The sequence below is a fragment of the Miniopterus schreibersii genome (genome assembly GCF_964146895.1).
Source record: "Miniopterus schreibersii genome assembly, chromosome: 7".
NCBI lineage: Eukaryota > Metazoa > Chordata > Mammalia > Chiroptera > Miniopteridae > Miniopterus > Miniopterus schreibersii.
Genome location: NC_138108.1, coordinates 2,572,990 through 2,600,375, shown reverse-complemented (window position 1 = coordinate 2,600,375; position 27,386 = coordinate 2,572,990). Strand labels below are relative to the sequence as shown.

At 57.3% G+C, this 27,386-nt stretch overlaps 1 protein-coding gene across 8 annotated transcripts in view; it reads left to right on the top strand.

Annotated features, from left to right (window-relative positions):
• Nucleotides 1–27,386, top strand: part of AGAP1 (ArfGAP with GTPase domain, ankyrin repeat and PH domain 1) — a 340,037-nt gene that overhangs the window by 158,740 nt on the left and 153,911 nt on the right. For all 8 annotated transcript variants that reach the window (XM_081141778.1, XM_081141777.1, XM_081141775.1 and 5 more), the window contains 3 exons: nt 881–1,008; nt 2,801–2,956; nt 8,060–8,152. In XM_081141778.1, the coding sequence (XP_080997904.1) occupies nt 881–1,008; nt 2,801–2,956; nt 8,060–8,152 (377 nt within the window). The remainder of the gene's footprint in view (nt 1–880; nt 1,009–2,800; nt 2,957–8,059; nt 8,153–27,386) is intronic.

Genomic DNA, 27,386 nt, shown 5'->3' with positions numbered 1-27,386 from the left:
GAGGGCTGAATGCCAGGAGCTGAACTACAGCGCGTCCCCAGAGACGCCCGTCCGTTCGAATGGGAGCCGTAGTCAGGATCCTGCAGCGACACCTGCTGGGAGGGAAGAGCGTCCTAACTGTCGGCTCTGTCCAGTGACACCCAACGCGCTTCACCCGCGAGCCCGTTCGCCAGCACGAGTTACGGCCGGAGTCAGATGCGTATTGATTAAGAGGAACTTCCGATGTGTGTAGCCATATATTTAAATAAAGAAAATGTCTTTGATGTAATTACACGTCCTTGAATGTAATTGTGCGCCCGTAAGAGTAAAAACTGCAGAAAACAGTTTTGACTTCTCAAGGGGCTTGGTCACGTTGCCTTGTCTTATTTAGGATTATTTTTGCCACAAGTAACGGGGGTGAGGGTGGGGGTCCAACTATTAGAATAATTGGAACGAGATAGGCGTGTATTCTTCTGTTTTACATTCGAGGTTTCTGAGGTGGTCGGTGCAGGGCTCCTCCCATCTCGGGTCCCACCAGGGCGGCTTCGATCCCCACGGTGCCTCCAACGTGTGCGTTTTCAGCAGCAGGGAGAAAAACAGACACGGGGAAGGAATGGGCCGGGCGGCTCCCTCCAGGAAGATTCCTGGGCCCGCCGCTTGGCCCTTCGGATGTCACCCCATGGGCCAGACCTGTTTCCATGAGCACGTTGAGCTGGGGTGCAGGGGAAGGAGCGGAGGAGGCCCCGGGAGATGCCGCGTCTGAGTCATGCTCCCGAGGGGCTGACAGGCGGGAGTCCCCTTGCCGAGGGCCTGGAGGGTTAGGGGAAGAGCGGCCGCCCCGCCACCTTCTCGGTATTCGGAAACCAGCCTCACCTTGACTACTTTTGTCTCTTCCCGCCAGTGGCCCAGAAGATCGTCGCCACGAGGAAGAAGCAGCAGCTGTCCATCGGGCCCTGCAAGTCGCTCCCCAACTCCCCCAGCCACTCGTCCGTCTGCTCCGCGCAGGTGTCCGCTGTGCACATTGGCCAGGTGCGCGGGGGGCGGGCGAGGGCCGGGGGTGACGCCCTGTCCGGGGGGTGGCCTGCCCCCCGTAAGGGGGATTTTCTTCTGGTTTCCAGCTTCCCAAGTACCAGCGTGTTGGTCGCTGGCTTCCCATTTCCCCCAGAGACTGCCGCGGCCAAGTGGGTTTCTCAGGAGGCGTTCTGGAGCGTTTCCCGTCACAGCCGGTGTCACGAGGCGTGCCTGCCGGGGCGGGGGCGGTGTGCTCGCTGTCTTTGCCATTGACTTAAATTGCCCCGGCACCCCATTTTGGCCCTGGCTGGGTGGCTCAGTTGGTTAGAGGGTCGTCCTGATGCGCCAGGGCTGCAGGTTCAGTCTCTGGTCAGGGCACATGCAAGAATCATACAAGGAGATAAGTGGAACAGCAAACCTGTTTCCCTCTCTCCCACCCTCCCCTTCTTGTCTCTCTCCCTCCCCTTCTTGTTTCTTTCTAAAATCAATCAATAAAAAAGACATTTAAATCGCCCCGTGCCAGCCCTCCTCCGCCTGCCCACAGGTGGGACAGTTGCGAGCCCACGTCCGTGGCTCCTCTCCCTGCGCGCCCGGACTCGGCTGCGGCCTCGGTTATAATTACCACGTCGCTCCCCGAGGCCCTGCAGACACGATCCTTCCACAGCGACGTTCGCTCAGTTATTTGCTCGGAAGTAAACAAAAGGATTGTCACTGTGAAGAACATGACCAAGACCCCTTCGGGGAGCGTGGCTTGTGTTTCCCGCACCCGACACTCTGATTGGCATTTATTTCCCGGTCGGGCATCAGTTACACGGTGCCTGTTAAAAGGCCGCGGCGAGGAGGCTTCCCGTCGGCCTGGGGGGCCAGTCAGTGACCACGTTTACAGCCGCGGCCTTGGAGGTTCCGGCTCGAATGTTCTCGAGTCTCCACTGTAGGCGGCTTCAGTTTTCTGTGAATCTCGAAGTATCTTCCAAAAGCGTTTGCCCCTTCGGGACGTGATCCTCACACTGAGCTGCGGTTCTGCGTGGGGCCTAGAGCGGCGGAGGGGCCACCGGGCCCACCGAGCCCACCTGGCTCTTTCCTCCTCAGAGGGAACAGGATGTGATTACATTCACTTTCAAAATTTTTAAATTTAAGTGATAGAGACTTCTCTTTCTTAAGTCACTTTTTTTTTGTTATATTTTTTAATATATATTGATTTCAGAGAGAGGAAAGGAGAGGGACAGAGAGACATAGAAACATCAATGATGAGTCATTGATCGAGCCCGCAACCCAGGCATGTGCCCTGACCGGGAATCGAACCCTGATCGCCTGGATCCTAGGTCGATGCTCAACCACTGAGCCACGCCCGGTCGGGCTTTTCTGTTATTTTTAAAATATGTTTATTGATTTCAGAGAGAGGAAGGGAAAGGGAGAGAGAGAGAAACATCGGTGATGAGAGTCACTGACCGGCTGCCCCCTGCATGCCCCGACTGGGGATCGAGCCCACAACCCGGGCCTGTGCCCTGACCGGGGATCGAACCAGTGACCTCCAGGGTCATAGGTTGACGCACAACTGCTGAGCCGTGCTGGCCGGGCAGGGCTTCTCTTTAAGTCCCTTCTCAGGTGACTGCCCGAGGGGTCCGCGTTCCTGAGCGGAACCGAGTGTACGTGATGCTGATACGGCGGCGAAGCCAGAGGAGCTCCCCGCCCGGCTGCGGGCGCCTCCCCGGGGTGACTCCCTGACGTGTCGGCTACGGCCCCGCATAGGGGGTGGCCTCCGGTCCCTGGAGGGTGTCCTTAGCCAAACCCTGGTTCTGAATCCTTCCAGACGAGCAACGGAGGCGGGAGCCTGAGCGACTACTCGTCCTCCGTCCCCTCGACGCCCAGCACCAGCCAGAAGGAGCTGCGCATCGATGTCCCCCCCACGGCCAACACCCCCACGCCCGTCCGCAAGCAGTCCAAGCGCCGGTCCAACCTTTTCACTGTGAGTGTGCTTCCGAGGGTCCCCACGAGCACTCCTCTGCCCTCCGGGTGGTTTGGTGACCCTTGTGGAATCCAAACTAAATCAGTGAGATTGATTTCCGTGGAAGTCGTAAGAAAATCGGGATGCAAAGATTTGGATCTTGAGCAAAATGGGAATTTCTGGGTGTTCGGGGAGTTCTGATTCATGTGTCAGAAATGAAGGGTGAGCCCTGGCCGGGTGGCTCAGTCGCTTGGAGTGTTGTCCTGTGCACCAAAAGGTTGCGGGTTCGAACCCCGGTTGGGGTGAGCACAGAAGGCAACCAGTCAATGTTTCTATTTCTCTTTCTCTCTCTCTCTAAAATCAATAAGAATATCCTCAGGTGAGAGTTTTTTAAAAAAATAGGGGTTTGTACAAAGATACCTGTGGTCCTATAGCTAGAGATTTGTCACACTGGATACAAGAGATGACAAAACTCTGCCAAAATCCCCAGCCATGTGCGCCTGGCCTTTCACAGACCCCGTGCTCGTGGGTGCCAGAGGCTCGTGACAGCAAGGCCCCCACCTGGGCCCTTCTCCACAGCCACCTGGGGAGCATTTAAAACTGTAGGTCAGCTCTGGGCCTGAGGCTCATGAACTCAGACTCGGTGCTGGGGGCCCCAGCCCGTGCAGCTTTCACAAGCTCCCCTGGTCGTTGGGGTGCAGAGAACCCCTGAACTGCAGGGGACCCGGCTCTGCTGCCTCCGCGTCCCATCCCGCACACCCGGGACATCACCGTCAGTCAGAACTCCGAGCCCAGCCCCGGGCAGGCCTCCGTGGGACCCCAGCCCTTGGACTTGAGAACATTGTCCCTCCGGTGCTGAAGGAACATTGCCCTACCTGGTGCTGTCTGCGCGGCCTGGCATCAACCCCATTGGAGGGGAAGGAGGGGCTCGGAGGAGGGTGGGTGGACGGGCCTCTCCCCGCTCCTTCCCTCGGCACACGGGTGCGGCCCGGAGCCCGGGCACCCGGGACGGGCTGAAACCCAGCTGTCCAGGCCAGGAGCCCGGGGGCCAGAGCCAATAAAAACCCCTCCTCACAGGGCCTGGGGTCTCCCTTAATTGTGTCGCCACGAATGGACCACATAATACACAGGTCTGCCCGGGCTGTGCTTCATCTGTGCCATGTCTTCCTCTCAATGCTGGGCAACAGTTTGCTCGTGAACCGCCTTAGACATTGAATCCAGCCTCACCAGGGTAGTTCGCAGGAGCAGAAACTAGGGCTCCTGCAAGGAGCGGCGATGGGTTTGCTTCCTGGCGTTTAAGGAACCAGTGGGAATCCTGGGGTAGACATCGCACAGCGGAGCCGGTGGTGGTGGTGACGGGCTTAGAAGTGTCAGCGCCACTAGATGTCACTGTCCCCCAAGGAACGAAAGGGTGAATGAATTTTGAAATTGTAGCAATTAAGGAACTAAATTCTCATTGCTACCGGTTTATACCTGTTCCTAAAACGTGAGATTTCAGACTTCTTCCCTGGTAATTGTTAGTAATTATTGGCCTAAATGGGGGGGGGGAGCTGTGTTTCTATAAAAGCGTGTAGCAGGACGGATGTGCCCTCTGCTGAACTCATTTAGTTAGTAAAACCCGTGCAGACTGGGATCGTGAGCTCCCAGACGAAGGGACACGCTCCACCTTATTTACGGGAGCGTCATAACGCGGCCGGACTTAAGTAGCACGCACGTCGGCTCTCAAATGCCGCGCTTACAAGTGGACAGCGCGGGCCTGTGAGGCGTCAGGCTGGGCTGAGCGTTTGTTTGCAGCCCCAGAGGTCTGTTTGCTCGCACAATTCTAAACAAAAGTAAACGGCGTGCATTTTTTACAAAGTAGCAGAATCTCTGCTGTAGTAGCAAAGGATGTGTTACATTTGTGGTAGGAGTTATACTTTACTAATCAAAGGCCTAATTATATCTTGTTTTGCTTATTTAAAAAAAGTAAATACTGTTTTGAGAAGAGAGAGGCTAAAAGGCTACCGCCTTCAGTTCCCGGCTCTGTAACGTGGGTTCTTAGGACCACTCGGCTAGTGCAGGGGCCTGACCTGCGTGTGGATACAATGTTTCATCGGGAAGGACACTCAGACTCCGGAACGAACAGACAGGCGGAGACTCACCACGCAGCTCATCAAAAAGAGCTGCAGCTTCGGGAAGCAAACCAATCGTGGGTGATGGTCCCAGCCACCCAGGGGTGTCCCCCAGAGGGTCCCCTGCCTCCCTGCCCAGGGGCCAGCCCCACCTCGAAGTTGGTGTTTATTCCCCGTAGCCACACTTCCATCTCACCCTCCTTTGTGTCCACGGTCGCACTCGGCCTTGCGCTGCCCCTCCTGGAGCTTTATGACAGCGGTGTCATTGACGTGGTATCTTTAAAAGCTTCCCGGTTAATGCTGACGCCGTTAGAGCAGCGCATCCCCGGCGCCGTGAAAACGCGCTGCCCGGCTCAGAGTCTCCCCGTGAAGATAAGGCGGCGGAGTGGACAGTGTGCGGGGCGTTTTGTCTCCCGCGGAGGAGACCGTGGGCCCCCTGCAGAGCTGCAGCGGCCGCCGGGTCACCGGGGGAAGGGGGCTCCGGCCGGCCGGAGGGCTCCACGGCCAAGCCCCTTCCCTGTGGCGGCTCCAGGGTGGCAGGTAGTTGGTGAGGTTTTCCCTGCCCTGCCCCTTTCACCCCTGGAGAAAGTTAAGCATGCCTGTGAAGACGGAGGTGATAATGGGACCGCCTTAACCCTCCTGCCTCTGTGCTCGCTGTCGCCCGGCCCGGCGGCGGCCCTCCGGGCGAGCGGCCCGCCTCCCCGGCGTGTGCGGCAAACTCTTGTTAGGCCTCTAGTTGTGCGTGTCAGGCGGGCGCACCGCAGTCCCTCCGACACAGGCGGGGGACCAGACCGAGCGCCATGTCAGCGGTCATGCGGGCTGTGCCCCGGGGGTGTCGTCTCAGAGCTGGCGGGAGAACGGGGGACCTTGCTGGACCCTCGTGTGTGCGGCCGTGTTCCACCCAGGGGGTCTGTTTTAGGTTAGTGGTTGGATTTCAAATGGATGGATACTTAGGGTGTCCCCCCAAAAATGTATACACACACTTTGAGTAATTATAAAGGCAGCGTTTTTAAAAATACGTTCCATTTTCAAAATGGAACTATCAGCTGTTGAAGTGCGTATACATTTTTGGGGGACACCCTGTATGCTACAGCCTGTTGTCAAAAAAGTAATCGTGGGCTGAGACACAGGCGCTTTCGCCTGACCGCTGGCCCCCCTGCTCTCTCCTGGAACGTTGGTTTGAGGACTCACCGAACCGTTAGGGGGTCGGGGGCTCCTGCCCCACCCCGGCCGTGTTTCTCTGCCCCGCATCTCGGCCTGTGATCCAGCACCGAGCTCGGCTCCTCCGCTCCGCTCCCTGGAACCCGGGCGTCCCGCTCCGAGAGAGGGGGACAGATGTGCCACCTTGAGGAAGATGCTGATGCTTTTAAGTTGTTCTGTTAATTATTCTGGTTAACAAGGCTGGAGATGGATTTCCAAATTTAGAATTTACAAAATTCCAGGAGTACCTGTAGTGGCCCCTGTTGATTCAAATCGCTCTACATCCTCCCGTGAGCGTCGAGTCTTAGCTCAGGACAGGAAGCCTCGGGTTCCCGTGAACTGAGACGCGGGGGGCAGAGGGCTTCGGGTTCCCACGTAGCTCTTCCCGCACATTAAATAGAGACTTCATTAGGGAAAAGGGAGCCCCTAACCCCGCGCTGAAATTCACGGCGCGGAATTGAGATGTATCTCGTTTCCCTCTAGCCCACAGGAACCACGGCCACACGTTTTGGGTTCTGCAACTTTGTATCTGTTGCTTTTTCATTTCCGTCTCATTCCGGGCTCCTACCGCCCCAGAGAAACAGCGCCCGGTGCCCGGCCCTTCTCACGCCCGGGAGCAGCTTCCCGTGAGCACCGGGACGCGGGGGCGCTCCCGAGCCTGCGTCACGGGAACTTCCTCCCCACGCCCCGTGGCCATGCCCCTCTTAGCACAGAATCGGCGCCCATCCCGCTCCCCTCGGAAACTGGGTGTCCCCCGCTCGTCCCCGCAGCGCCGGACACCGCCGAGCCTCCTCATTTCATACATCATCTCAGATTTGAAAAGCACGCGAAAATGTTTCTGCATTTTCAATATTGCGTGAGTAATGTTCCCATTGGAAAGTAATGGGGTGAAGTTGTCACTTGTCAGCACAGTTATTAAGGAGGGCGAGTCTCAGATCTTTCTCTCGTAATGAAATAAATCTGTCAGGAAGTCACTGCGCTCCCACTGCCCCGCCGTCGCGAGGCGGAGGCTGAGCTGGGGCGCCGCGCCAGCTTCCCGGCGGGCTCGGGTGCGGCCTCCGGGCCGGGCACCGCCCGCCACCCTGCCAGGCGCCGGCTCCCGCGCCGTCCACGTGACAGGGTAACAGCAGCAGCGCCGCCGGGAAAACTGTCCCAGGAACCCCGCAAACGAAGCCGCTCGTATCCCCCGAAGTACTGACGTCTTGTCAGAAAAGATATTTCCAACTTTTCTCCCCACTTGTGATGTTTTCGTGGTTTTATACAGTAGCTTGACTTTGAACTTGCTGTTTCCTCCCCGTGCAGAGGCAATAAAAAGGAACATTCCCGACACCTTGATAAGAGTCGAGAGCGCACATCACGCTGCACAGCTGGGCCGTTAATAGAATTTTTTTTAATGCTCCGACGTTAATTAAATGTGTGCGTTTATGTCGCGGGGCTTCCAAACAAGCAGCGAGGAGCCCGCGCCTCCCCGGCTGGGTTCGCCGCGGCTTCAGGATGTGTTTTCCTGTTGGGCGTTACTTTTCTGTATGGTCCATTGGTTCCTAGTAATTGAATTTTGAACTCTTTAAGAAAGAATTAAAAGATAATTTTGCAGTGGAAAAGTTGAGAAAATTCTCCGTAAAGCGACGCATCCACGGAGACCGGAGAACCAACGGCCGGCGGCTGGGGCCCGCGCGCGTGTGCCCGCGGGCACCGCGTGCGGCCCCCGTGGCCTCTGAGCACATGTTTGCAGAACTGCGCAAATAAAGGCAGGCCCTGCGCCCTTGGCCAGCCGCAGCTCTTGCTGAACGCTAACTCTGTTTTCGTTTTGCAGTCTCGGAAAGGGAGCGACCCCGACAAAGAGAAGAAGGGCCTGGAGAGTCGCGCGGACAGCATCGGGAGCGGGCGAGCCATCCCAATTAAACAGGTACGAGGCTGCCCCCGCCTCCCCCTCCCGGGGCCGACACACCTCGCGCGCTCCCGGCCGCCATCGGCTCCTGCGCCAAGGTTTGTTTGATGTGCTGTGTTGATGAATGTGGAAGTCACTCACTTGACATCAATTAGAAGAGGTTCCTGTGTGTATTAAAATAGGATCATTAGACTAAGAAGAGGGGAAATCTGACAACAGGCCTAATGAAGTGCGGTCTGCCCGCCCGCGCACGGAGCGGGCGCGTCCCCAGGCTGAGCCGGCTTCAAAGGCCGCCTTTGTAGCCCCGCTTTGATTGGGCCGCCGGCCGGGCGACGGGGGTGAATTAGATCTCCGCACGAGAGCCCCTTGTGAGCCCAGGAATAGCCCGGCGTGGCCCTAATTTGCTCTCGCAGACGGACATCTGAACGCTGTTTCAGGCTAGTTTGCAACAACGAGGCAATTAGTTGCGACAACCGGAGCCGGTGTGTCAGCTGTGCGCTCTTGTTTGTAATTTGCTAATGAAGGAATTGTAACTTTGATTAGGTTCGGTTTCATTTAGACCTTATTATATAAAGGAGCATTTACAGCTGTAATGGGGGCCTTAATTAAACGGCCTCATTACGCGAGAGGGCCGCGCGCGAGCATTTGTTTTGGCCCAGGTTGCTAGCCTGGAATAGGTTTCATTAGCCCAGCAACCAGAAACCAAATTACATTGTGTCGCACGTAGAAGGCGGCCACGTGACCGCCCTCCGCTGTTACATTTCCAAGGAAAATGAAGAGTTTAACCCGGCGCTGCGGCTCTGGAAATGTCGTCTTTTGGTTTGTTAAAGGCGGCCCATTGGTTTTGAGTGCATTCTGCCCGAGAGAGGGAAAAAAAAAACCCTGTAGGCAGGATGCCGCGGCCGCCGCTAATGGGCATTGCCGCACCGCTCTCGCCCGTCGCCCCTGCCCCTGCCTCGACGGTTTTCCACATTTTCTAGGAACCTGTGTTGGCTCTGCCGCCCTTAAAGGGCTGGAGTCCTCGGGAACGCAGCTCTAGCCGGTGTGGCCTAGCGGCAGGTTAGGACCGTATTGTGGGGGGGCCGGAGCAAGGAGGCCTCGGGGTTCCTTCCAAGACGCATCCACAGGCTGGGCGACAACTGTGGGGACCCGCACGGAGCCCCCTTCAGAAAAACCCTCTCCCGTCCCCTGTGCTGGTGGCGACGTCTCCTCGCGGTTTCGAGAGGCCCACGCACGTGGCTGCTTACGCTCTGCGTGCGTCTATAAACCCAGCTCTCCGCACAGGTAATTTTAAACGTAATATGCTGTTGATACTGTTTTAACTAAAATTAAAAAAACCTTTTCGCTGTCTTCCTCTCGTTTAGTAATTGGTCTTGGGACTATTAGAACCTGATACTAGAACTGTTCCCTTCCCTGTCTGGTGTCAGTGAGATGAGGGCGGCCGCTGGAGCCGGGCAGGTCCCTGGGGCCGGCGGGGCCCCACCCGGTTCGGACCTGCCCCTGGCTGGGGCACTCACCTTGCAGGCTCGGGTCTCGGCGTGTGTGCGGGTGGAGCCTCAGCCAGCCCTCGGGAGCCTGTTCATTGTGAATGTTCAAGGTAATCTTGTCGACATCTGGACAGGGATCTGATCTCCCGGTGACTCGTGGCGCGGGAAGCACTCACGGCCCTGGTTCCTCGGAGCTGCCCCACGCGCGTGGCCACGGGCCAGCTCCTCCCTGGAAGTGCACACCTGGCGGGCCCGCGCCTGAGGATGTCCCGGGCCTCGGGTTCTGCGTCTGTGAAATGGGGCGCCAGATCTTATCCGAGGCCCTGGCAGCCTGGCACGTGGAGGTTCCAGAGGATTTTTAAATTCCATTGAATCGGGATCTGCCGATTCCTTGTGCTCCCCTCCTCTGTCGGGGCCTCTCTCTGGGCCCACGGGTTGGTGTGGGTCTATGGACAGGTAAATAGATTTACCCCCCACACACGTGTGCCCGTGTTCATAAAGGACCCGAGATCGTTAGGGGGAGTCTGACTCCCCCCCGCCCCCCGCACCCCCAGTGGGATGACTTCAGCTAGTAGAAGGGAAGGGAGAGAGGTGAGGGAAGGGGCCCGAGGGCAGTGCCGACCGGCATGCTCAGGACACCCCAGCAGGTCCGTTCGTGGAATGAGCGGACGGTTAAAGGAGTGTTGACTGTCATCCTGTTCAGCGCTGTGCATACAGCACGCCGTTGAATCCCAGACATCGCCGCGGTATTTTCCTTCCTTTACCTGAGACCCAGGCAGGGTGAGCGCGTCTGGACCAGGCAGCTCGGAGGCGATGGGGCCAGGGTTGGACCAGGGTTGGACCTGGGCCCTTCCACCCCGGTGCCCATGCTCTCTCCGCGGCCTCCGCAAGAAGTCTTCAGAGAGCAAAGGCCCGTGTGTGACGTAGGCGAGCCCCGACCCCTGGCCGCGGGCAGAAATACCTGTGCTCGCGTAGAAGAAACTCCTAGGACGGTGCCTGCAGGAAGGCGGTTCTCCAGGGAGGGCGCAGGCCGCTCCTCGGCTCCCGGGGACGGGGGCCGTTTCATCCATCCAGATGCCGTTCGCCACGCGGGTCCTGCCCGTATCGCCCTTTGTCTCGGTGCTCAGGCGCGCCCGGGGCCTGGCCTGCGTGTGCGGCCCACACCCGGCTCGCGGGCCCTGTGGAGCCTGAGACCTCCCTGGGGCGGGTCATGGTGCTGAGTTGGGGGCTGGCCGGTGTCTTTGATTGAGGCCGAGTCTCCCCCCCCCCAGGAACGGCTGATTTGGGACACGGACGAGGCCGTCTTGAACACGCTTGACTCGTGTCGGTGCAGATTGTCCGTGTTGCAGTGAATTAAATCACCACGTTTCACGGCCTGTTCGTTGTGAGGACAGAGGCTTCCTCCCGGGTGGGAGCCAGCGGGTCGCCGTGGGCCGGGATTTCATCTCTTCCCGGTTCCCCAGTGAAAGGCGTCTCATCAAGAACATGGCTTATTTTCTGCAAAATAACTTCATTTCTTGAGGACCTGGGCCCCCTCCCTCCCCCCTCCTTTTTTTTTTTTTTGTCATTTCTGAAGCCTTGGAGGGGATTTGGCTCAGATAGTTCCTTCTCTTTGTACTAATAAGATTGGGTCTACCGGAATAAAAATTAAAAAGCAAAGCAAGGAGAAGAGAAAGCCAGAGGCCGGCCCGGCGCGTGGGCCGCCGCGTATGAATTTTTCATCGCTGCGGAGTTGTACATACATAATCACTTGATTGCAGTGGGAGCTGGGGAGCTCCTGCGGTGTCATTTGCATAAATCTTGTTAAGTCAATGGCAGTTAATGAAGTACAAATGAGCCCGGAGAAGGTGACATGCAAATCGTGGGTGGCAGATGGGAGGTCTGTTTGGGGGACGGCAGCTGTGTGCTCTCCTTTCTTTCCTTCCCTTTCGCATTTTTTAATCTGTGTGTTACGGGACAGATCCGCAGCCTGGGCCCTGGCCTCGCCCCCTTCCCCGCGGACGCCAGGCCAGGCCCCGGACGCTCGCCCCCTCCCCTCCGACGCGCAGACCCCCGGCCTCGCCTCCCCTCGCCCCACACCTACTAACCTGCGCGCCAGCGCGTTTGCGTTTTAAAAATCTCGATCAGCGTATCTTGTCACGCTTACACGGTTGAAAATTTATATGTGTACTTTAGATGTGGGGACGCGTCGGAAAACCCCGCGGAACCTGTCGGGGCAGGACGTCGTCTCGTGGGATATCGGCGAAGGAGACTCTTTGCTTTACTGTGCTTCTGGTTGGGACTCTGTTCTGTAAGTCAGGCCAGTGGTGTTATCCCCCGTCCCACGTTCATAGTGGGGGGCAGGGCGTGGTCCTGCCCTGGGCGGGTGAGGAGTGGGTGCAGGAAGGGCCCGGGGCCGCCACGTGAATGAGGCTACAGCGGAGGCCCCTCGGCAGGGCCCCCGGGCCTGTCTCAGCTTGGCTAGCGAGTTCCTTGCCTGGTGGCTTTTTTTTTTTTTTTAAGATTTAAGTGCCAGCAGGACCCACAGTGAACTTTTAGAGATTTATGGGCAAAACACTGCATCCGGTTACTGCTTTTGGAAGTTTGTTTATTTTATTGATTGGTTGGTCATCGAGAGAGGCACTTTTCCATCGACATTGAAGAAATTCAGGCAAAGAGGGAGGTGTACGTTGGGGAGACAGGAGCCGTGATGTGAACCTCGATGTGAACCTCCGGTCACTGCTCTGTGGGTTCTCACTTGGCTGTATCAGGCCAGGGCACACGTTCTGGGACCCTGGGCCGGGAGGTCCTGCTGGGGACCGGGTGAGGGTGCTTCCCTTCCCGATGCTCCTGGATACGACCAAGGCACCAACCGGCCTCATGAGACTCATCAGAGTCTTAACTCTGACCTGGGACCGGACGTCGCGCCACCCCCAGAGTGAACGAGCAGTGAGAGCCGAGGTTTTCCAGCAGCCACCTGCATCCCCGGGAAGACCCTTCCCAGCCGGGAGGAAGAGCCACCGCGGTGGGCGCTCGGCGGCAGTCGCCACCATCCTGTGTGCTGTTCTGAAGTTGTGTGCGGTTTGATTCTCGGCAGAAAGACGTGGTTGTCAGTTAAGTGAAAGGAACCTCTGGAGCTAATCCCCTCGGCCGGCCTGCTGCCGGCCGCGGACCTGTGTCGTCCGGAACCTGAGATCAACGCGAGTGGTGGATTGTGCGGCATCCACAGAATAAAAGCCACCTAATGACACCCACTTTAACGTCTCCTGAAAGTCTGATGCTGTTCACAGCCGGTTGGTGGACTGCTCAGCTGTCATGTGCTTTCATGGGGGAAACAAAATCGAAGACCAGGCTGAACCGAAGAGACCGGGAGGGGACAGGGTGGCCGCGCTCCCCTCTCCGGACGCGGAGGAGTTAACTGCAGGCCCGTGGCTCCCGCGCGTGTCTGCGGGGGGATCCCGACGAGGGCTCCTGTGTATGAGCCGGGCCGCAGAGGAGCCAAGGTGAGCAGGAGGCGCCCAGGGAACGCGCTGTTCGCCCATGTGGCAAATCGCCTCTGCCCGGGCACCGGGGGCCCATTTAGTTCCCAGAAGCAGATAATTTACCGACGTGGACCCCGGTGCCCTGAGAGCTAATTTACCTCACTCGGGTGAACAACTCCCTGAGAGCATTGCGTCCAGCCTGGTACACGCCAGACACTTGGCCAATTACGGTTATTAATTTAATGGGTCAGGTGGGCGCCTCGCATGCCTTTAATTCGACTTCGATACCCTCCTGTCGTCGGCAGAACAGTGGAGAATACGGGGTGCTCGCAGGAATTTACAGCCGTCCGCCTTTGGATGAGTGGGGCGCGGCCCCCCTGCCCCCTGACCCTTTGGGCCGCGTAGGCGTGTGGCCACACGGTCTCTGCAGAGTCCTGAGCGAGCCGCCGTGAGCCCAAGTGCAGGATCCATCATTTCAGTATAAACCTGCAAAACCGTTTAAAATGGCACTTCCCTCGGCTGGCGAGCCGTGCAGGAGGGCGATACAAAGTAACATGCGCTGAGGAGCCGGATACAACGTAAACTGCGTGCAAACGTGATGTCAGTTCCAAGAATGGGGTTCACGCCACGACTCACTGTGCCCCCTGGGTATCCACAATCCAGGAGCGGGGGTGGTATCTGTGACGCGTTTCAGCAAAATGTTTATTTTCTTTAAAAGTCCAGCGACGATGATGATGAAACCCAGATCCTTAGGAGCTCGGAAACATAAACTCAAATACAGACAGAGGCACCTTTCTCAAAGCCGGCGTCGGCCCGTATCGCCAGAGTTTGCTCTTGTCTGGTTGAGCCGGTGAGATGTTCGGTTTGTGACAGTCATATGCTCAGCCTGTGCAGACGTGCCCGGTACACTGCCCGGGTCTTGGGGACAGAGGAGGTGTCTGCAGCCCAGGCCAGGCCCAGGCAGGCAGTGAAGACCCCACCCCATGGCCTCCAGCACTGGTGGGTGGGAGTCGCAATGGAGGTGTGTTGGAGGGACCCTGGGAGCCCTGGGAGCTCAGGAATGGTTGAGTCGAAGCTGGAAAGGTGACGGGAGGGGAGGGGAAGGGAAGGAGAAGTGAGAACAGTCCTACTGGACTTTGAGGTGTGAGCAGGCGGCTACCAGAGGCGGGAGGAGGGGAACCTGGAGAGCTGGTGGTGCCCAGTTGCCACAGGCTGTGGCTGCCCGTTGGAGGGCTGTGTGGAGGGTGGTGATCTCCCCACATCAGCTGTGGGAGCTGTGCCGTGTCCCCCACAGGGGCAGTGCGAGGCCGTGAGATTCAGGACAGCGCGGGGCTCAGGGCTCCCGGCTCCCCCAGGAGAGACCCCCCGCAGGCAGTGCCCCGAGGGCCGGCCAGAGCGGCCTTGGCCTGTGTTCTCCCGCATTGGGGGGGGGTCTCTTCACTCTTGCTACTTCACCCCCATAGGGTGTATGAGGATGAGTCGTTATAATCTTGTCAGACTATTCGTGGTGGCCAGCGTTTATTGAGCAGTTACTGAGTGCCAGAAACTGTGCCAGACTTCACACTGTCATCCCCCTGAGCTAGGAAGCTGTAGGCTCGATGGTCCCATTTCACAGATGAGAAAAGTAAGGCTCAGGGAGACGATGTAAGTTGCCCAGCACCTCAGTGTGTGAGTCTGCTGGGGCTGCCATAACGAGACACCGCAGCCTGGGTGGCGTACACAGCAGAAGTGTATTTATCACAGTTCAAGGCGACTTCAGGGCTGGTCCCCGTCGGGCCTCTCCTCCTGGCTTGGGGACTGCTGCCTTCTTGCTGTGTCCTCTGTGTGTGCACACTCCTGGGGTCCTCTTCTTATGAGGCCACCAGTCATTGGATTAGGGCCCCACCCGTATGACCTCATTTAACCTTGGTTACCTCTTCGAGGACCCTCTCTCCGTGTTGAGGGCTTAGGGCCTCAACACAGCTGGTGAGTCGCAGAGCTGGGGCAGGAGCTCGGGCCTGTGACCGTCTCTCCATCCCTGCGTTCCTCTGCCTCAGGCCTCCTGGTTTTAGAAGATGAGGCCACTGGATTCCTATCAACGTGTCTGAGAATCACAGAAACCTGTGTCATGAGGCTCCCTGTATTGGAATCGTAGGAGATTCAAACCATTCTGATTTGAGGGCCGCAACTCAAATCCTCTTAAGTTGCACTAACCTGTTACCTGGAATGAGACTGTCGCTGGCGCCCACCCTGCAGGGAGCGTCCGGCCCCCCTGTGCAGGGCCATGTGACTGCTGGTATTTTACTCCTGGCCAGTGGAGACCCTGCAGATTGGTTATGAAAAGAAAAACCAAGTGCCAATAATCAGCCAAAGTGACTTCACTGGATCTTTTCCTGGGCACATTGTCCTCTATAATTGTGTCACCTTAATCATAGGACCTCATTTAATTTACCAGCAACCTAAGGCACAGCCGACTGCCGGCCACAGGGAGGTGTCTGAGGCTTGGGGAGGTTACGTCCCGTAGCCAAGGTTGAGAGCTAGTAAGTGGAGGGGCTGGGATGCAACTCCAAGAGCTCCCTAGGTTATGTTTCTAGGACAGTCTTCGCTGTCCCATTGATCCCCGGATGTAACCTGTGCTCACAATGACCGTCTTTCCTAAACCAGATCAGAAATCAAGTAGCTGGTACACTCTCCGCATCGGGTGCAGCGTGACCCGGCGTCTTACCTGGGCGCTGTCCTCGAGATCACATGCTGCCTGGCACCTGGACCGGCCGTGGTCCTCGCATGGTCGCCTGTGTCAGGGCCGCCTGCAGGGCCGGAGGGTGACCGTGAGGTCCAGATTTCAGCCCCTGCTAGAAATATGGGGTCACCTAAACACACACATGGCTCCCCGGTTTTGGAGGGTCCCTGTAATCTGTGCTTGTCACTGTCTGCCCATCCTCAAGGCCCATGTCAAATGCCTCCTGCTCCAGGAGACTTACCTCGCCCCCGAGGAGATGTGGGGTCTTCCTCCCCGGTCAGGCCTTGGGCTCTGCTCCACCTGCCCTGACGCGCGGACGTGAGTGTCTTCCACACGCCTCCGTGGCCACGTGCTTCCCGAGACGGCACAGTCGGGGGGTGGCCCTCCTCGGTGTCGGGCAGGCAGGTGGGCAAGTAGTGATAGACTGAGTAGGTCAGTGGCATAAAATATTGTGGGTTTTATACATATATAGCCCCGGCCAGGTAGCCAAGTTGGTTCGAGCATCGCCCCTGCCCAAGGCTGCAGGTTCGAGAATCAGCCTGTGAGAGCTTAAGAAAATGGAACGAATCGCCGTTTCTCCCTCTCTCCCTAAAATCAATTTATTTATTTATTTATTTATTTTAAATATATCTTTATTGATTTCAGGATGAGGAAAGGAGAGAGAGAGAGAGAGATGGAAACATCAACGGTGAGAGAGCCATTGATGGGCTGCCTCGCCCGCGACCCAGGCATGTGCCCTGACCGGGAATCGAACGCTGATCGCCTGGATCCTAGGTCTACACTCATCCGCGGAGCTATGCCCGGTTGGGCCCTAAAGTCAATTGAAAAAAATCATATATATTAAGTGTGTTTAAATACGTAGGCATACAGTTACTTCTGAAGAGGGAATAATTTTTAACTCCGTGTTCTCTAAATTTACCTGTTTCCTGAAGTACATAAGATACTGTATTTTGGTGAAACACAAGAGGTTCATCTTTTAACCTTCAAAAAACAAAACCTTGGTCAGTGACGACGAAAACTCGTTTCTTCTAAAACTTCTCTGCCGCTTTTCAGTGTTCGTGCACAAGAAATTTCATCTAGACGGATGTCTCCGTTCTGTGGTTTTGTCTGTCAAACCTGCAAATCCTGGTAGCTCTGGACCGTCTTTAGAAGAGCCCAGTGTTTACCCCATTCAGCCCCCTCGGCCGCAGCCTCGTGACTGTAATTAGAGCTAAACCCAGGAATGTGTTTATCGTCGGAAGTTCTTCTGTAGCCCTGGCTGGTGTGGCTCAGTGGGTTGGCGCGTCTTCCCACGCACCCAAAGGTGGCGGGTTCAGCTCCCGGTCAGAGCACATACCCAGGTTGCTGGTTCAATCCCCTGAGGAGGAGCCCAGGGCGGGGGGGAGCCCAGGGTGGGGGGCGCGGAGCCTAGGGCAGGGGGGAGCCCAGGGTGGGGGGGCTCCAGCTCGAGGGGGAGCCCAGGGCGGGGGGGAGCTGCGAGTGTTGGGAGTGTGAGTGGACCTGGTGAGAGAGACCCGGTGAGAGCGGGTGAGCACATGGGAGGTGCCCACGAACCTAAGGAAAGATGAATAGCTATCAGTTTATTTCATTTATAAGCGTCAATCTCCATCAAAGAGCAGGGGTGGTCTGAGTGCGGGAGTGGCAGCTGGCCCGTCTGAGCAGGGAGGGAGCTCAGGGACGCCTGCCACCCCCCGGTCTGCCTGGGCTTCGTCTCAGGTCAGCTTTGGCATGAAAATTGAAATCCTGCTGCTCGGGAGTTTACATGTTTTTCTTACGTAACTTAGAATAGAGAACGTAGGTGTTTGTGTGGTACATTTAGTACACGGCAACCGTATTTCCCCTGGTGGTCCTCCCATTTTTGCCCAAATAACCAACCACTCCTGTGTGTGCTGTGGAATTTCAGTGCCCTGGCAGGAAACATGCCGTCTGTGAAGCTGGGAGGCGCCCTCACTGAGCGCAGAGGGAAACTGAGTCGCAGGAAGGGTAGTGACTTGCCCGGGGTCACACGTCACTGTGTGCAGGGCCCGGGACCCGTCTTTTTTACGCCAGTGCTCTTCCCGCCATTAACCTCAGCATCACGGGCGTTTTTTCACCCTTGGGCTTTAAAGTAAGCAGAAATAACAAGTAATGTTTGAAGATACTTGGTTGTGTTGTGATTAGACACTTCTTCCCAAGTTTCATGCTGTGTGATCTGTTCACGAAACGAGGGAAGGAACAAATGAAGCCGGGGCGTCTGCGAAGTCTGGCTCCTGAGGGCGAGGAAGCGGCTTTGGTGTGTCCTTCGTCCAGCGGGCTGACCCCCAGCAGCCCGCGGGCTCCGTGCGGTGGTCCCCCCATTTCACAGATGACAAAGCTGAGGCTCCGCTCCCGTGAATTCAAACAGCCGGTAAGATGCAGGGACCGGATTCAGGCCTGTTCCCGAAACCCATGGTCTCGCCCGCGGCCGAGCTTCCGGTGTGACTTCATCGGGTAAAATAAAAACTCAGGCACAGGGCCGCCCAGGGAGCGCTCGGAGCGGGCGCGGTGCCCACACAGTGCCAGGGCGGAGGGGCCTTGGGCTGGTGGCGCCCGCCCCGCGCCCGCGAGATCCGTCCCCGGTGCAGAAGCCCGCCAAGTGGATGCCGCAGCAGTTGCTGGTAATTGGAGGATCTGGGACTCGCTGCGGTTTTAATTAGTTGATGACTAGTTCTTTCAAATGTCCTGTCCTCGCTGTGGGTCTTGAAATTGGTAACCGGCAGCTACGGGCGTAATTAAACCTCGCAGCGCCCTGGGTGCGCCCGCGCCGAGCTGCGAAGTTACGCGCGGGGCCGATGGAGCCGAGATCCTCGCCGAGTCATTGGCGGCGGCGGGCGCGAGGCCATCGCGGCGGCGCTCGTTGCAGGAGAAATTAAAGACACAAAGCTGTGCGAGGAGGCGATGTCGAAATTAGTTCCCGAATTACCCGTTAATTGATTTGGTAATTCCCTGGGGTCCGCGCGCTCTCTCCCCCGCCCCGGTCTGTTGTGTCATTCGGTTGACGGAGACCATTCCCAGAGCAGTAAAAGCGTTTTCCACGCTGAGACTGGATCCGTCCCCGCCTCGGACTGCCCCGTCCGTGTTTGCAGGAGCAAATAAACACTCAGGCCTTAGACACGGCGGGCGGGCGGGCGGTGGTTTTATGTGCGCTCGTCAAGGTAACCGGCGTTGGAGGGCGGGTGGCTTCAGCGGGAGGCAAGCATTTCCGTGGCTCCCGTTTGAGGGAGGTCCCCCTGCCCCCCCATGTAAAGCCTCCTGTTACTGTCTACAGAGGAGGAGACCAGACCGTGGGCTTGATTGATGGACGTCTTTCCTCATTGTTTGCAATTCAGCGAGAACCACCATACAAAAGACCATTTGCAGAAACGCGCAGGTTGCTCCTGGAAATGGCTGGGAGGAAATGGGGCTGGTCCTCCCGGGTGAAGCTGAGTGTGGGTCCAGGGGCACAGCGACCGGGGCTCAGGAGCCTCTGGGGTCCGCTTCCCATCCCGCCCCTTCCCGCGGGAGACAGACGGGGAATGGCACCGGGATTATGCCGTATCGGTGCCGTTTGGCGGAAGGGGCAGAAGCTGTTGGGTTTTTTTTGGATTTTCAGAAGTTCGCCGACCACCCTTTGGACAGCTACCTGCGTGTGTGGTGGCTGTGGCATCATCGCAGAGAACACATTTTTAATGTCTTGTTGACGGTGCTTATGGCCCAAAAAGCACCATAAAAGACATTTTGGAAAATATAATCGCTTTAGGCCGGTCTCTGATTTTTTCTGTTGCCCTCCCCCACAATCACCTACAAGCATAAATATCATTATGTTTTTGCTACATTTAGGGAAATTGATGTTTATTTTAATGCTGACTTTTTTTTAAATTTCAGACAGAGGAAGGGATGGGGGAGAGAGAGAAACATCAATGATGAGAGGGAAACTGTCGATTGGCTGCCTCCTGTACGCCCCCTACTGGGGGTTGAGCCCAAACCTGGGCCTGGGCCCTGGCCGGGAATCGAATTGTGACCTCCTGGTTCATGGGTCGGTGCTCAGCCACGAGCCAGGTCAGCCGGGCCCAACGCCAGCTTTTAAAGATACGCGGTGATATTTTGTTTCTGTTCGGAAAAGCAGACACTGTTTGCAGGTAACATTGTCCCTATTAGAAGGGTCCGGCGAGGCGAGGACGCCTTTGTGGGCTTGACACAGTGACTCCTTCCTCCGAGCTCTGTCTGCAGGGCGGGCGGTTCCTGCATGAAAGGCAGCGTTGGTCGTGCGCTGTGGGTGCCCTGTGGGTGCCCTGCAGCCGCGGGCGTCCCCGGGGACAGGCGGCTGGTGCGGGAGGTGTCGCTGCAGCGGACAGAGCAGAACCCTCGCTGGACCTTCCCTCCGGATGGGCCCTCCTGGCTGCCCGTGGCGTCGCCGGCCTGTCCTCATGGGCAGGGCTGGTGGGGACCCGGGAGGCCCGCCCGGCTGCTGAAGGTGCTGTTGGGCAGGCGGGTCTCCGACCAGGGTGAGGGGCGTCTCATGGCTGCGCACGTTGGTTTCTGATCTGTAACTCCACCCTCGCCACTCCCTCGCGTTCCTCATTTCAAGGGTTTTCTCGCAGGATGCTGCCCTGAAAGTTACTTCTCGAATCTGACGCTGAAGGCTCTGCCTCCAGCGCTTCCCGCCGACCGTTGGCTCGACCGGAGCTGAGCTTGGCCCGGAGGCAGTGGGCTCATCGTGCTCTGCGCTGTGGCCGCTAACCACGAGTTAGATCAGTTTGCCTTCCGTTTTCAGGTGGCAGGTGCGGGGACGGCGGCCTCCTGGTTGGAGAATTCAGCACCAAGTCCCCTCACCTACCTCCAGGGCCGGGAGGATGGGGGGGGTTACGGCCCTGGGTGGTTTGTAGTCTCAGTTTGTCCCCAAACTGCAAGGACGGGAAGTGTGTCCCCTGAGGGATGGAGAAGCGCAGCTGTAAACATTTTCTGTTTTTAAATATACGTGACTGTCGTCTTTGCTCCATGAGCATATCTTGTGTTTGAATGTTTTCTGTTATTTATCAGTTAAAGTACTAACCGCGTGTCTCCAGATGTTGGAACGACCTTGGCCTCCCCCAAGGCTCACCTTGCTTGTGCTGTGGGCTCGAGCGGGTGTGAGGACTTTGCAAAGCCTGGGTTCACAGGCTCCCACCTGAGCGCCCCACCCCAGGTGGGGACCTTAGGGTGACGGCAGGCTGCATTTAGAACAGGAGGTGACAGTGGCTATGAAGCTCCAAGGTGACGACCATGTCTCCGTGGTATTTCTCATGATATTTCTCGGCTTTAATGACTATTTCTACTAATACTTGTACTAATAATTTTTAATGGTTCACACTAAGTAGGTGACATTTTGATACATTAATGAGCCTTATCAATGACTTTTAAAAGTTCTTTAGTCACCGGGATACTCTGCCAGGGTCCCCTGAAGGAGGGGGAGTGCGGGGGGCCAGCACCAAGCACCCTCCCGCTGCTCTCGGTGAGCAGTAAATGGTGGGTGCCACTGGCCGAGACAAAGCGTCACTAAGTCATGTCAGAGGTGTTGGATACACTCCCAGGGTCTGTCAGGGAGGACTTTCCTTAAAAATCATTTGCCTGGCCCTGGCCGGGTTGGCTCAGTGGTTAGAGCATCGGCCTGTGGACTAAAGGGTCCCGGGTTAGAGTCCTGGTCAAGGGCACGTACCTGGGTTGCAGTCGGGGCACATGTGGGAGGCAACCAACCAATGTGTCTCTCAACATCAGTGAATGTTTCTCTCTCTCTCCCCCTCTTCCTTCCACTCTCTCTGAAAAGCCACGGAAAAAATATCCACAGGTGAGGGTTAGAAACAAGCCGTTGCTGGCTCTAAACGAGGTGTCGGGTTGGGGGTGCAGTGTCACAGGTGGCGGGTGTTATTCATGGAGCTGAGTCCCAGGCCGGCTGCGGAGGGCCCGCTGGGAGCTGGGGGCGTGCACAGGAGGAGAGGCCAAAGAGAAGCTTCCAGGGACTGATGGTGCTGGAGGTTCGGAGCCAGGAGGCCTGGCAGGACTCCTGCTGGGTGCGGCCCAGGCCACTGTGGCCCCTCGAGGCCTTGGTCCCTCCTCTCCCCATCCTAGTGACTGTCCTTAGTGTCTTCAGTCACTGATGTGCCCTTTCACTCTGACCGCAGGCCTGTGTGGTTTGCCTGTAATGTTTCATTAGCATTTTCTTGACCCTTGGTGGAATTCTGCATGCATCTCCACCATTGTACGTAAGCTGCATCCTCAAAGTCGTCAACCCTTGATTACGTAGTTGCTCAGAGGTATATGTAATTCTCACAAGTACTTTATACATTGTTTTAAACTTAAACTGGGTGCAACAGTTTATGCTATATATTGTAGGCATTCTAAACTCAATTCCCATTAATAAGCATTCAGGAGGCCGCAGGTTGCTCTCAGAAAATGCCAGTTACATTCTGTCACCCCTTAGCTTAGACTCCTCAGTGGCTCCCACTGCCTGCCCCCAGATGTCCAAAGCCCTTGGCAGGAACAGGAGCTCTCCCCGCCCCCTCCCCCCCCCCCCCCGGCCCTGGTCTGGTTCAGACACCTCCTTGTGGTCTCAGCCACCCCATAAAGTTTCTCCGTTTCCACGCACATTGACTCGGGCGCGCCCCGCCTTCCACCGAGAGGCTCTTCAGCTTGTAGCTTATCTCTTCGCCTTACCCATCTCCTAGGCCTCTCACCTTAAGGTGCTGCTCATGGAGCCCCCCGAAACCTTCGCCGTGTGTCTGAGGCAGGCCCCTCCTCCCATGTCCTCTGTCTGCTGCTTCACTGAGTTACCTGGCGTGTTACACGGCTTTTTCTTGGGGCAGGTGGGGGGTGCGTGTCCCGTGTCCCAGTGGAAAGGGAGCCTCCGCTGCAGGGCTCTGGGTCCCCGGCGTCTGGCCCGGCTGGCGTGGAAAGTTCCACCACAGTAGATGTCGCCCTAATCAGTGTGTGCGGACGACCCAGGTAGGAGGCAGCGACTAAACCACCGTATAGGGATTTCTGGGGGGGCCGGGAGCTGCGCGCCCCTGGCTGTCACCCTGGTTATTAATACATTGTCGGGACATTTTGGGGATTCTGTCATATTTTGTGTGGTTGCCAGCAAAACCCTGACAGTTGTATTGTGGTTAATAAATTCATTTAGATTTATAAGCATTGTTTACAGAACCTGTTCGCCTGCCGAAACCCGAGCGGCATCTGTTCCTTCGTGCTAATTAACTGCTAATTACGAATGAGCGTTGTGTGTTTGTCAGTGCAACTGGCTCATGCATTTTGTAAGGAACATTAACAAATTGATTTACATAGTGGCAGAGCAATCAAAAGAGTAAACTGAACAGCAAGCCGCGAGGGCCCTTCAGCCGGTTCCGGAGGCGGCGAACTTTGGAAGCTGCGACCGTGGCCGCCTTCAGCCTTGACTAAAGGGGCAGGTCGGGCGCAGCGGGCTGAGGGCGGGAGCCCCGAGGGGAGCGCCTGGGGAGCCCACCCGCAGAGGGGTCCCACGGGAACCACGCCCGGCCCCGCGGGAACGGGATTGCACCCCAGCCCTGCGGCTCGCAGAGGGGGTCGCGTTACCACGGCGGAGTACGCGCCTCGCCCGCAGGCAGCCCGCGCTTGGCTGGGAATTTGGGCCTTTTTTCTCCTTGGTTCTCAGATTTCCAACAACACGGATGCGCATTATGTTCTTAAGAGCAGGCATTTAAAATTAACCAGTTTCACGGTGCTTCGAGAAGTTCAGGGCTCATCAGCTTTGCGGGGAGCTGATGGAGGCAGCCAGCCCCCTGCCTCGCGGAGGCGCCCGTTTGTGTCCTAGGCCCCGGAGAGGCGGCCCGGGGGCTTTCGGGGAGCTGCCTCCGGAGAGCGCTGCGGGCGGGAGCAGAGCCCGGCGGGGAGATGCGGGCGGAGAGAAGGGGAGCAGGGCCGGGGCGGGGAGAAGCGGGCGGAGAGAAGGGGAGCAGAGCCCGGCGGGGAGATGCGGGCGGAGAGAAGGGGAGCAGGGCCGGGCGGGGAGATGCGGGCGGAGAGAAGGGGAGCAGGGCCGGGGCGGGGAGATGCGGGCGGAGAGAAGGGGAGCAGGGCCGGGCGGGGAGATGCGGGCGGAGAGAAGGGGAGCAGGGCCGGGGCGGGGAGATGCGGGAGGAGAGAAGGGGAGCAGGGCCGGGGAGATGCGTGCAGGCGGAGAGAAGGGGAACAGGGCCGGGGCGGGGAGAAGGGGAGCAGCGCTGTCTCGGCGAGCGTCCATTTCACACGGTCGCCCCGCGAACGTTCCACACGCGTCTGTTAAACTCCAGGCCAGGGACGGGCGCGCGGGTGGAGTTGTTTGAGGGGCTTGGGGAAGGTTAAATATGGTCACAGTGTTACATTTTTTTAAAAACCCACAAAAAAACAAGCCCTGGTGTTTACCGAGCGGGGCCATTTAACGTGAAGGGTCACAGCACAAGCGGGCGCGAGCCTGGACACCAGCGGTGGGAAGCAAGCCCGCCTGGGAGGCTCGAAGATCTGAGCTTTGTGGACGAGACCCTGTTAGCGGCCGCGCACCTCGGGCAAACCCGCGCCCGCCTCCAGACCTCGGTGAGCTCGCCGGTAGGACAGGAATGACCAGAGAGCCCCTCCAGGATCCTCGGGTGGATTAGTAAGGTCACAGAGCGCCGGCCGGCGCGCCCGGTGGTTAGAGCGTTGGCCCGCACACCGAAGGGTCGTGGGTTCGATTCCCGGCCAAAGACAACAGAAGGATCGCAGATGCCGCCTGTAACGCGGGCGGCCGGCCGTAACAGCTCGGGAAATAGAGGTGCTCCCACCGTCTGTGTTCGAATAGAAGTAAACATGTAAACACCACGTGTTCAACACCGTTAGATCGTATCAACTGCATACGGGAGGGGAGTCTCCTTTCTCGTAAGTTTGTTGCTCTAAATTTCAGAGACAGGTAAAACGCTTCGGGGAGCGTGAACAGGGCGGCTGGGGGGCACAGGGGCCGTGGGGACAGAGGGACCAAGTTGTTTCACAAGGCGGTGCTGTGTGCGTGACGTGTTTGATCGACGCCCGAGACGTCCGCTGCGTGTCACGAGACGTCACCGGTGAGGAATGGGCAGCCGCCGGTGGCGAGGTATTTGACTTGAGACTGATTTTGTGGAGAGGGAGAGAGAAATGATTCGCTGTGAATTTCATAGGGTAGGAGGAAGGCAGGAGCCAGGCTCTCTGACATATTCATCCTTTCTCGCAATTTCTCCCGTGCATGAATGTTTAGAAAGCTTAATTGAAAATAGTTTGCCCCAAAATGTTGAGAAATGACTCAATTAACTACAAAGGAATTTTCGCGCAGCGTTTGCCGACCACGCGTTCGGCACCATCGCCCGTTACAAAGAGGAACTGGTTGGAAAGAGAGACAGCCTGCACCCCGGGAACGCTCAGCCGCGTGTCTCAGCAGCTGTGACTGTATCAGGCTCTGCAAGTTGCTGCAACAAAAAGCTCCAGGGGAACCAGAGGGACGTGCTCGCCTGGCTCTGCGTTTCATACGCTCCATCCTCAGCTTTTCAGTGTTTGCCGTAGGTGACCTTTTGTGAACAGAAAAGCCTTTGCCTTTGGAATCTGATTAAAGACTTAAAAAAAAAATAATTAAAAAAAAACAACCAAAAAACCATAACTTCACAGTGAACACAGTTTTTTGGACTTAGGGTGAAAATCCGTTTTCTTAGACTTTCTGGTAAAATCCGCCGCTCAGGAATTTCCGTTTGAAATACAAAGCCGTTCTTCAAGCTAACCCCCCATGAGCAGGATTTCCTCAAGGGACACATTGTTGATGTTTCCATATTTAGCAAGTGAACCCCATTGGATACTTCCATTCCCCCTAAAAAATCAATGGAAAAAAGTATCCTCAGTGAGGATCAACAAGAGACACAAAAAATTTAAATATTGTACGAAGGGACTCAACAAAGCCTTTGGACCAGTGACGTTCAGCCTCAGAGGTACATCTTCGGGCCTCTCCAGGCAATTCTCAGCCAGTGATGATTCCTCAGGCACCTGGAGGGCCCAGGAACCCCGCAAAAAACCTGAGGTTGGCTGGACCAGGCCCCGGCATTGTGAGTGGGCTCCCGTGGGCAGGGGAGGTTTCTGGAATCCGTGTTCCAGCCAGTTGGCTTCCACCCCATTGAGAGCCGGTCCTTTAGGGGAGCCTTAGGCACAGGTGGAGGGGCCGCCGATGCCTGCTGGCCGGGAGTCCTGGGAGAAGGTGCGCGAAGGCTCCCACGGGACGCGCTTCCTTATCTGCAGACGACCATCACTTGACAGGCGTTTTTGTGGCTTGATTTCCACCCAGAAATACATGTCACCCGCTCAGGATGAGAGAAACTTAGAAAGAATTATGAACTTCTCTTCAAAATGAGAAAGTCAGTGAAGGGAGGCAGCGTAACCAGAAAAGGGGAAAATTAAAATCTGAAATAATTTATGAGCAAAGTAATTTTCCAGCCAAGAGTGTATTAGCTGTTTACTCAAAACATCTGAGAGGCACGTTGTCGTCGGCTCCTGTTGTGGCTCCTGTTGTGATCTCCGGAGAATTCGCCGCCTCCCCGCGGCCCCGGGCGTCTGTCGTCCCGGACGCGCGGGCAGGTCGCGTCCAGCAGGCTCCCTGGAGGTGGCGCACCTGCCGACGGCCCGTCTCCCCTGGCACAAGCCGCTCTCCGGTGGCAGTGAATCTGGTGGCCTCAGCTGTTGTGATTCCGTTTCAAAAAAAGAGGTGGCTCAGGGACGCAGCACCGCGGCGTTTGTGTAGACAGAAAACCCTGCTGTCCCTCCGCCACAGGTCACTTTTGTGCAGAAGGAGTTGGAAACATCCCCTCCCTGGCCTTTCTCATCTCCTTCAGCTCCTCCCTCTGGACGCCTTGGCCGTGTGTTGGGTCAGATCTCAGCACCCATGGGCCCAGGTTTCACCAGCCGTTCTCGGACGTGCTGGACTTCACCCCCGTCATCCTGGCTGCAGAGCGGAGGCTGCTCAGGGGCCAGGAGCCCCATCAGGAGGAGGCGGGCAGGACCCCGGTCCAGGCGGGAGCCCGGGGGGCTCGGGGGGGGTCGTGGCTGCTGCAGCGGAGAGAGGACTGAATGGGAGGCGAATGGGCAGGACCGATGGGTTGGTTGGGCATGGAGGGTGAGGGAGAGAGGAAGGAGGGACGCCGCCGGGATTCCTGGCTTGGTCACCTGCACGGAAGGGGGACAGTCGCGAGATGAGAGGCAGCTGGGAGGAATGGCACCGCGGGAAAAGCGGCGAGTGCAGCTTTCAGCATCCTAAGCGAGCACGTACGTCCCTCTTCTCAGAAGAGGTTCCGCAGTTTTCCAGAGGCCTGGCCCTCCCCTGCCCCCCCACAGGCAGGTTGGCATTTCCCGGGGGAACGTGTTGAGCAAAATGATGGGAGGCGGAGGCAGGGCCCTGGTGGCGGCCACGCCGGAGACCAGCGCCCGGGGCTCGGCGGCCTCTGAGTCTAGACGTTGGCAGAAGGGTCGCCTCTGAGGCTCCAGGTCTTGCGTGGGTGCCTGAAAGAACGGGCTTTGTTACCCGAGTCAAAACCTGGGGAAGAAAAGACAGTTCCGGT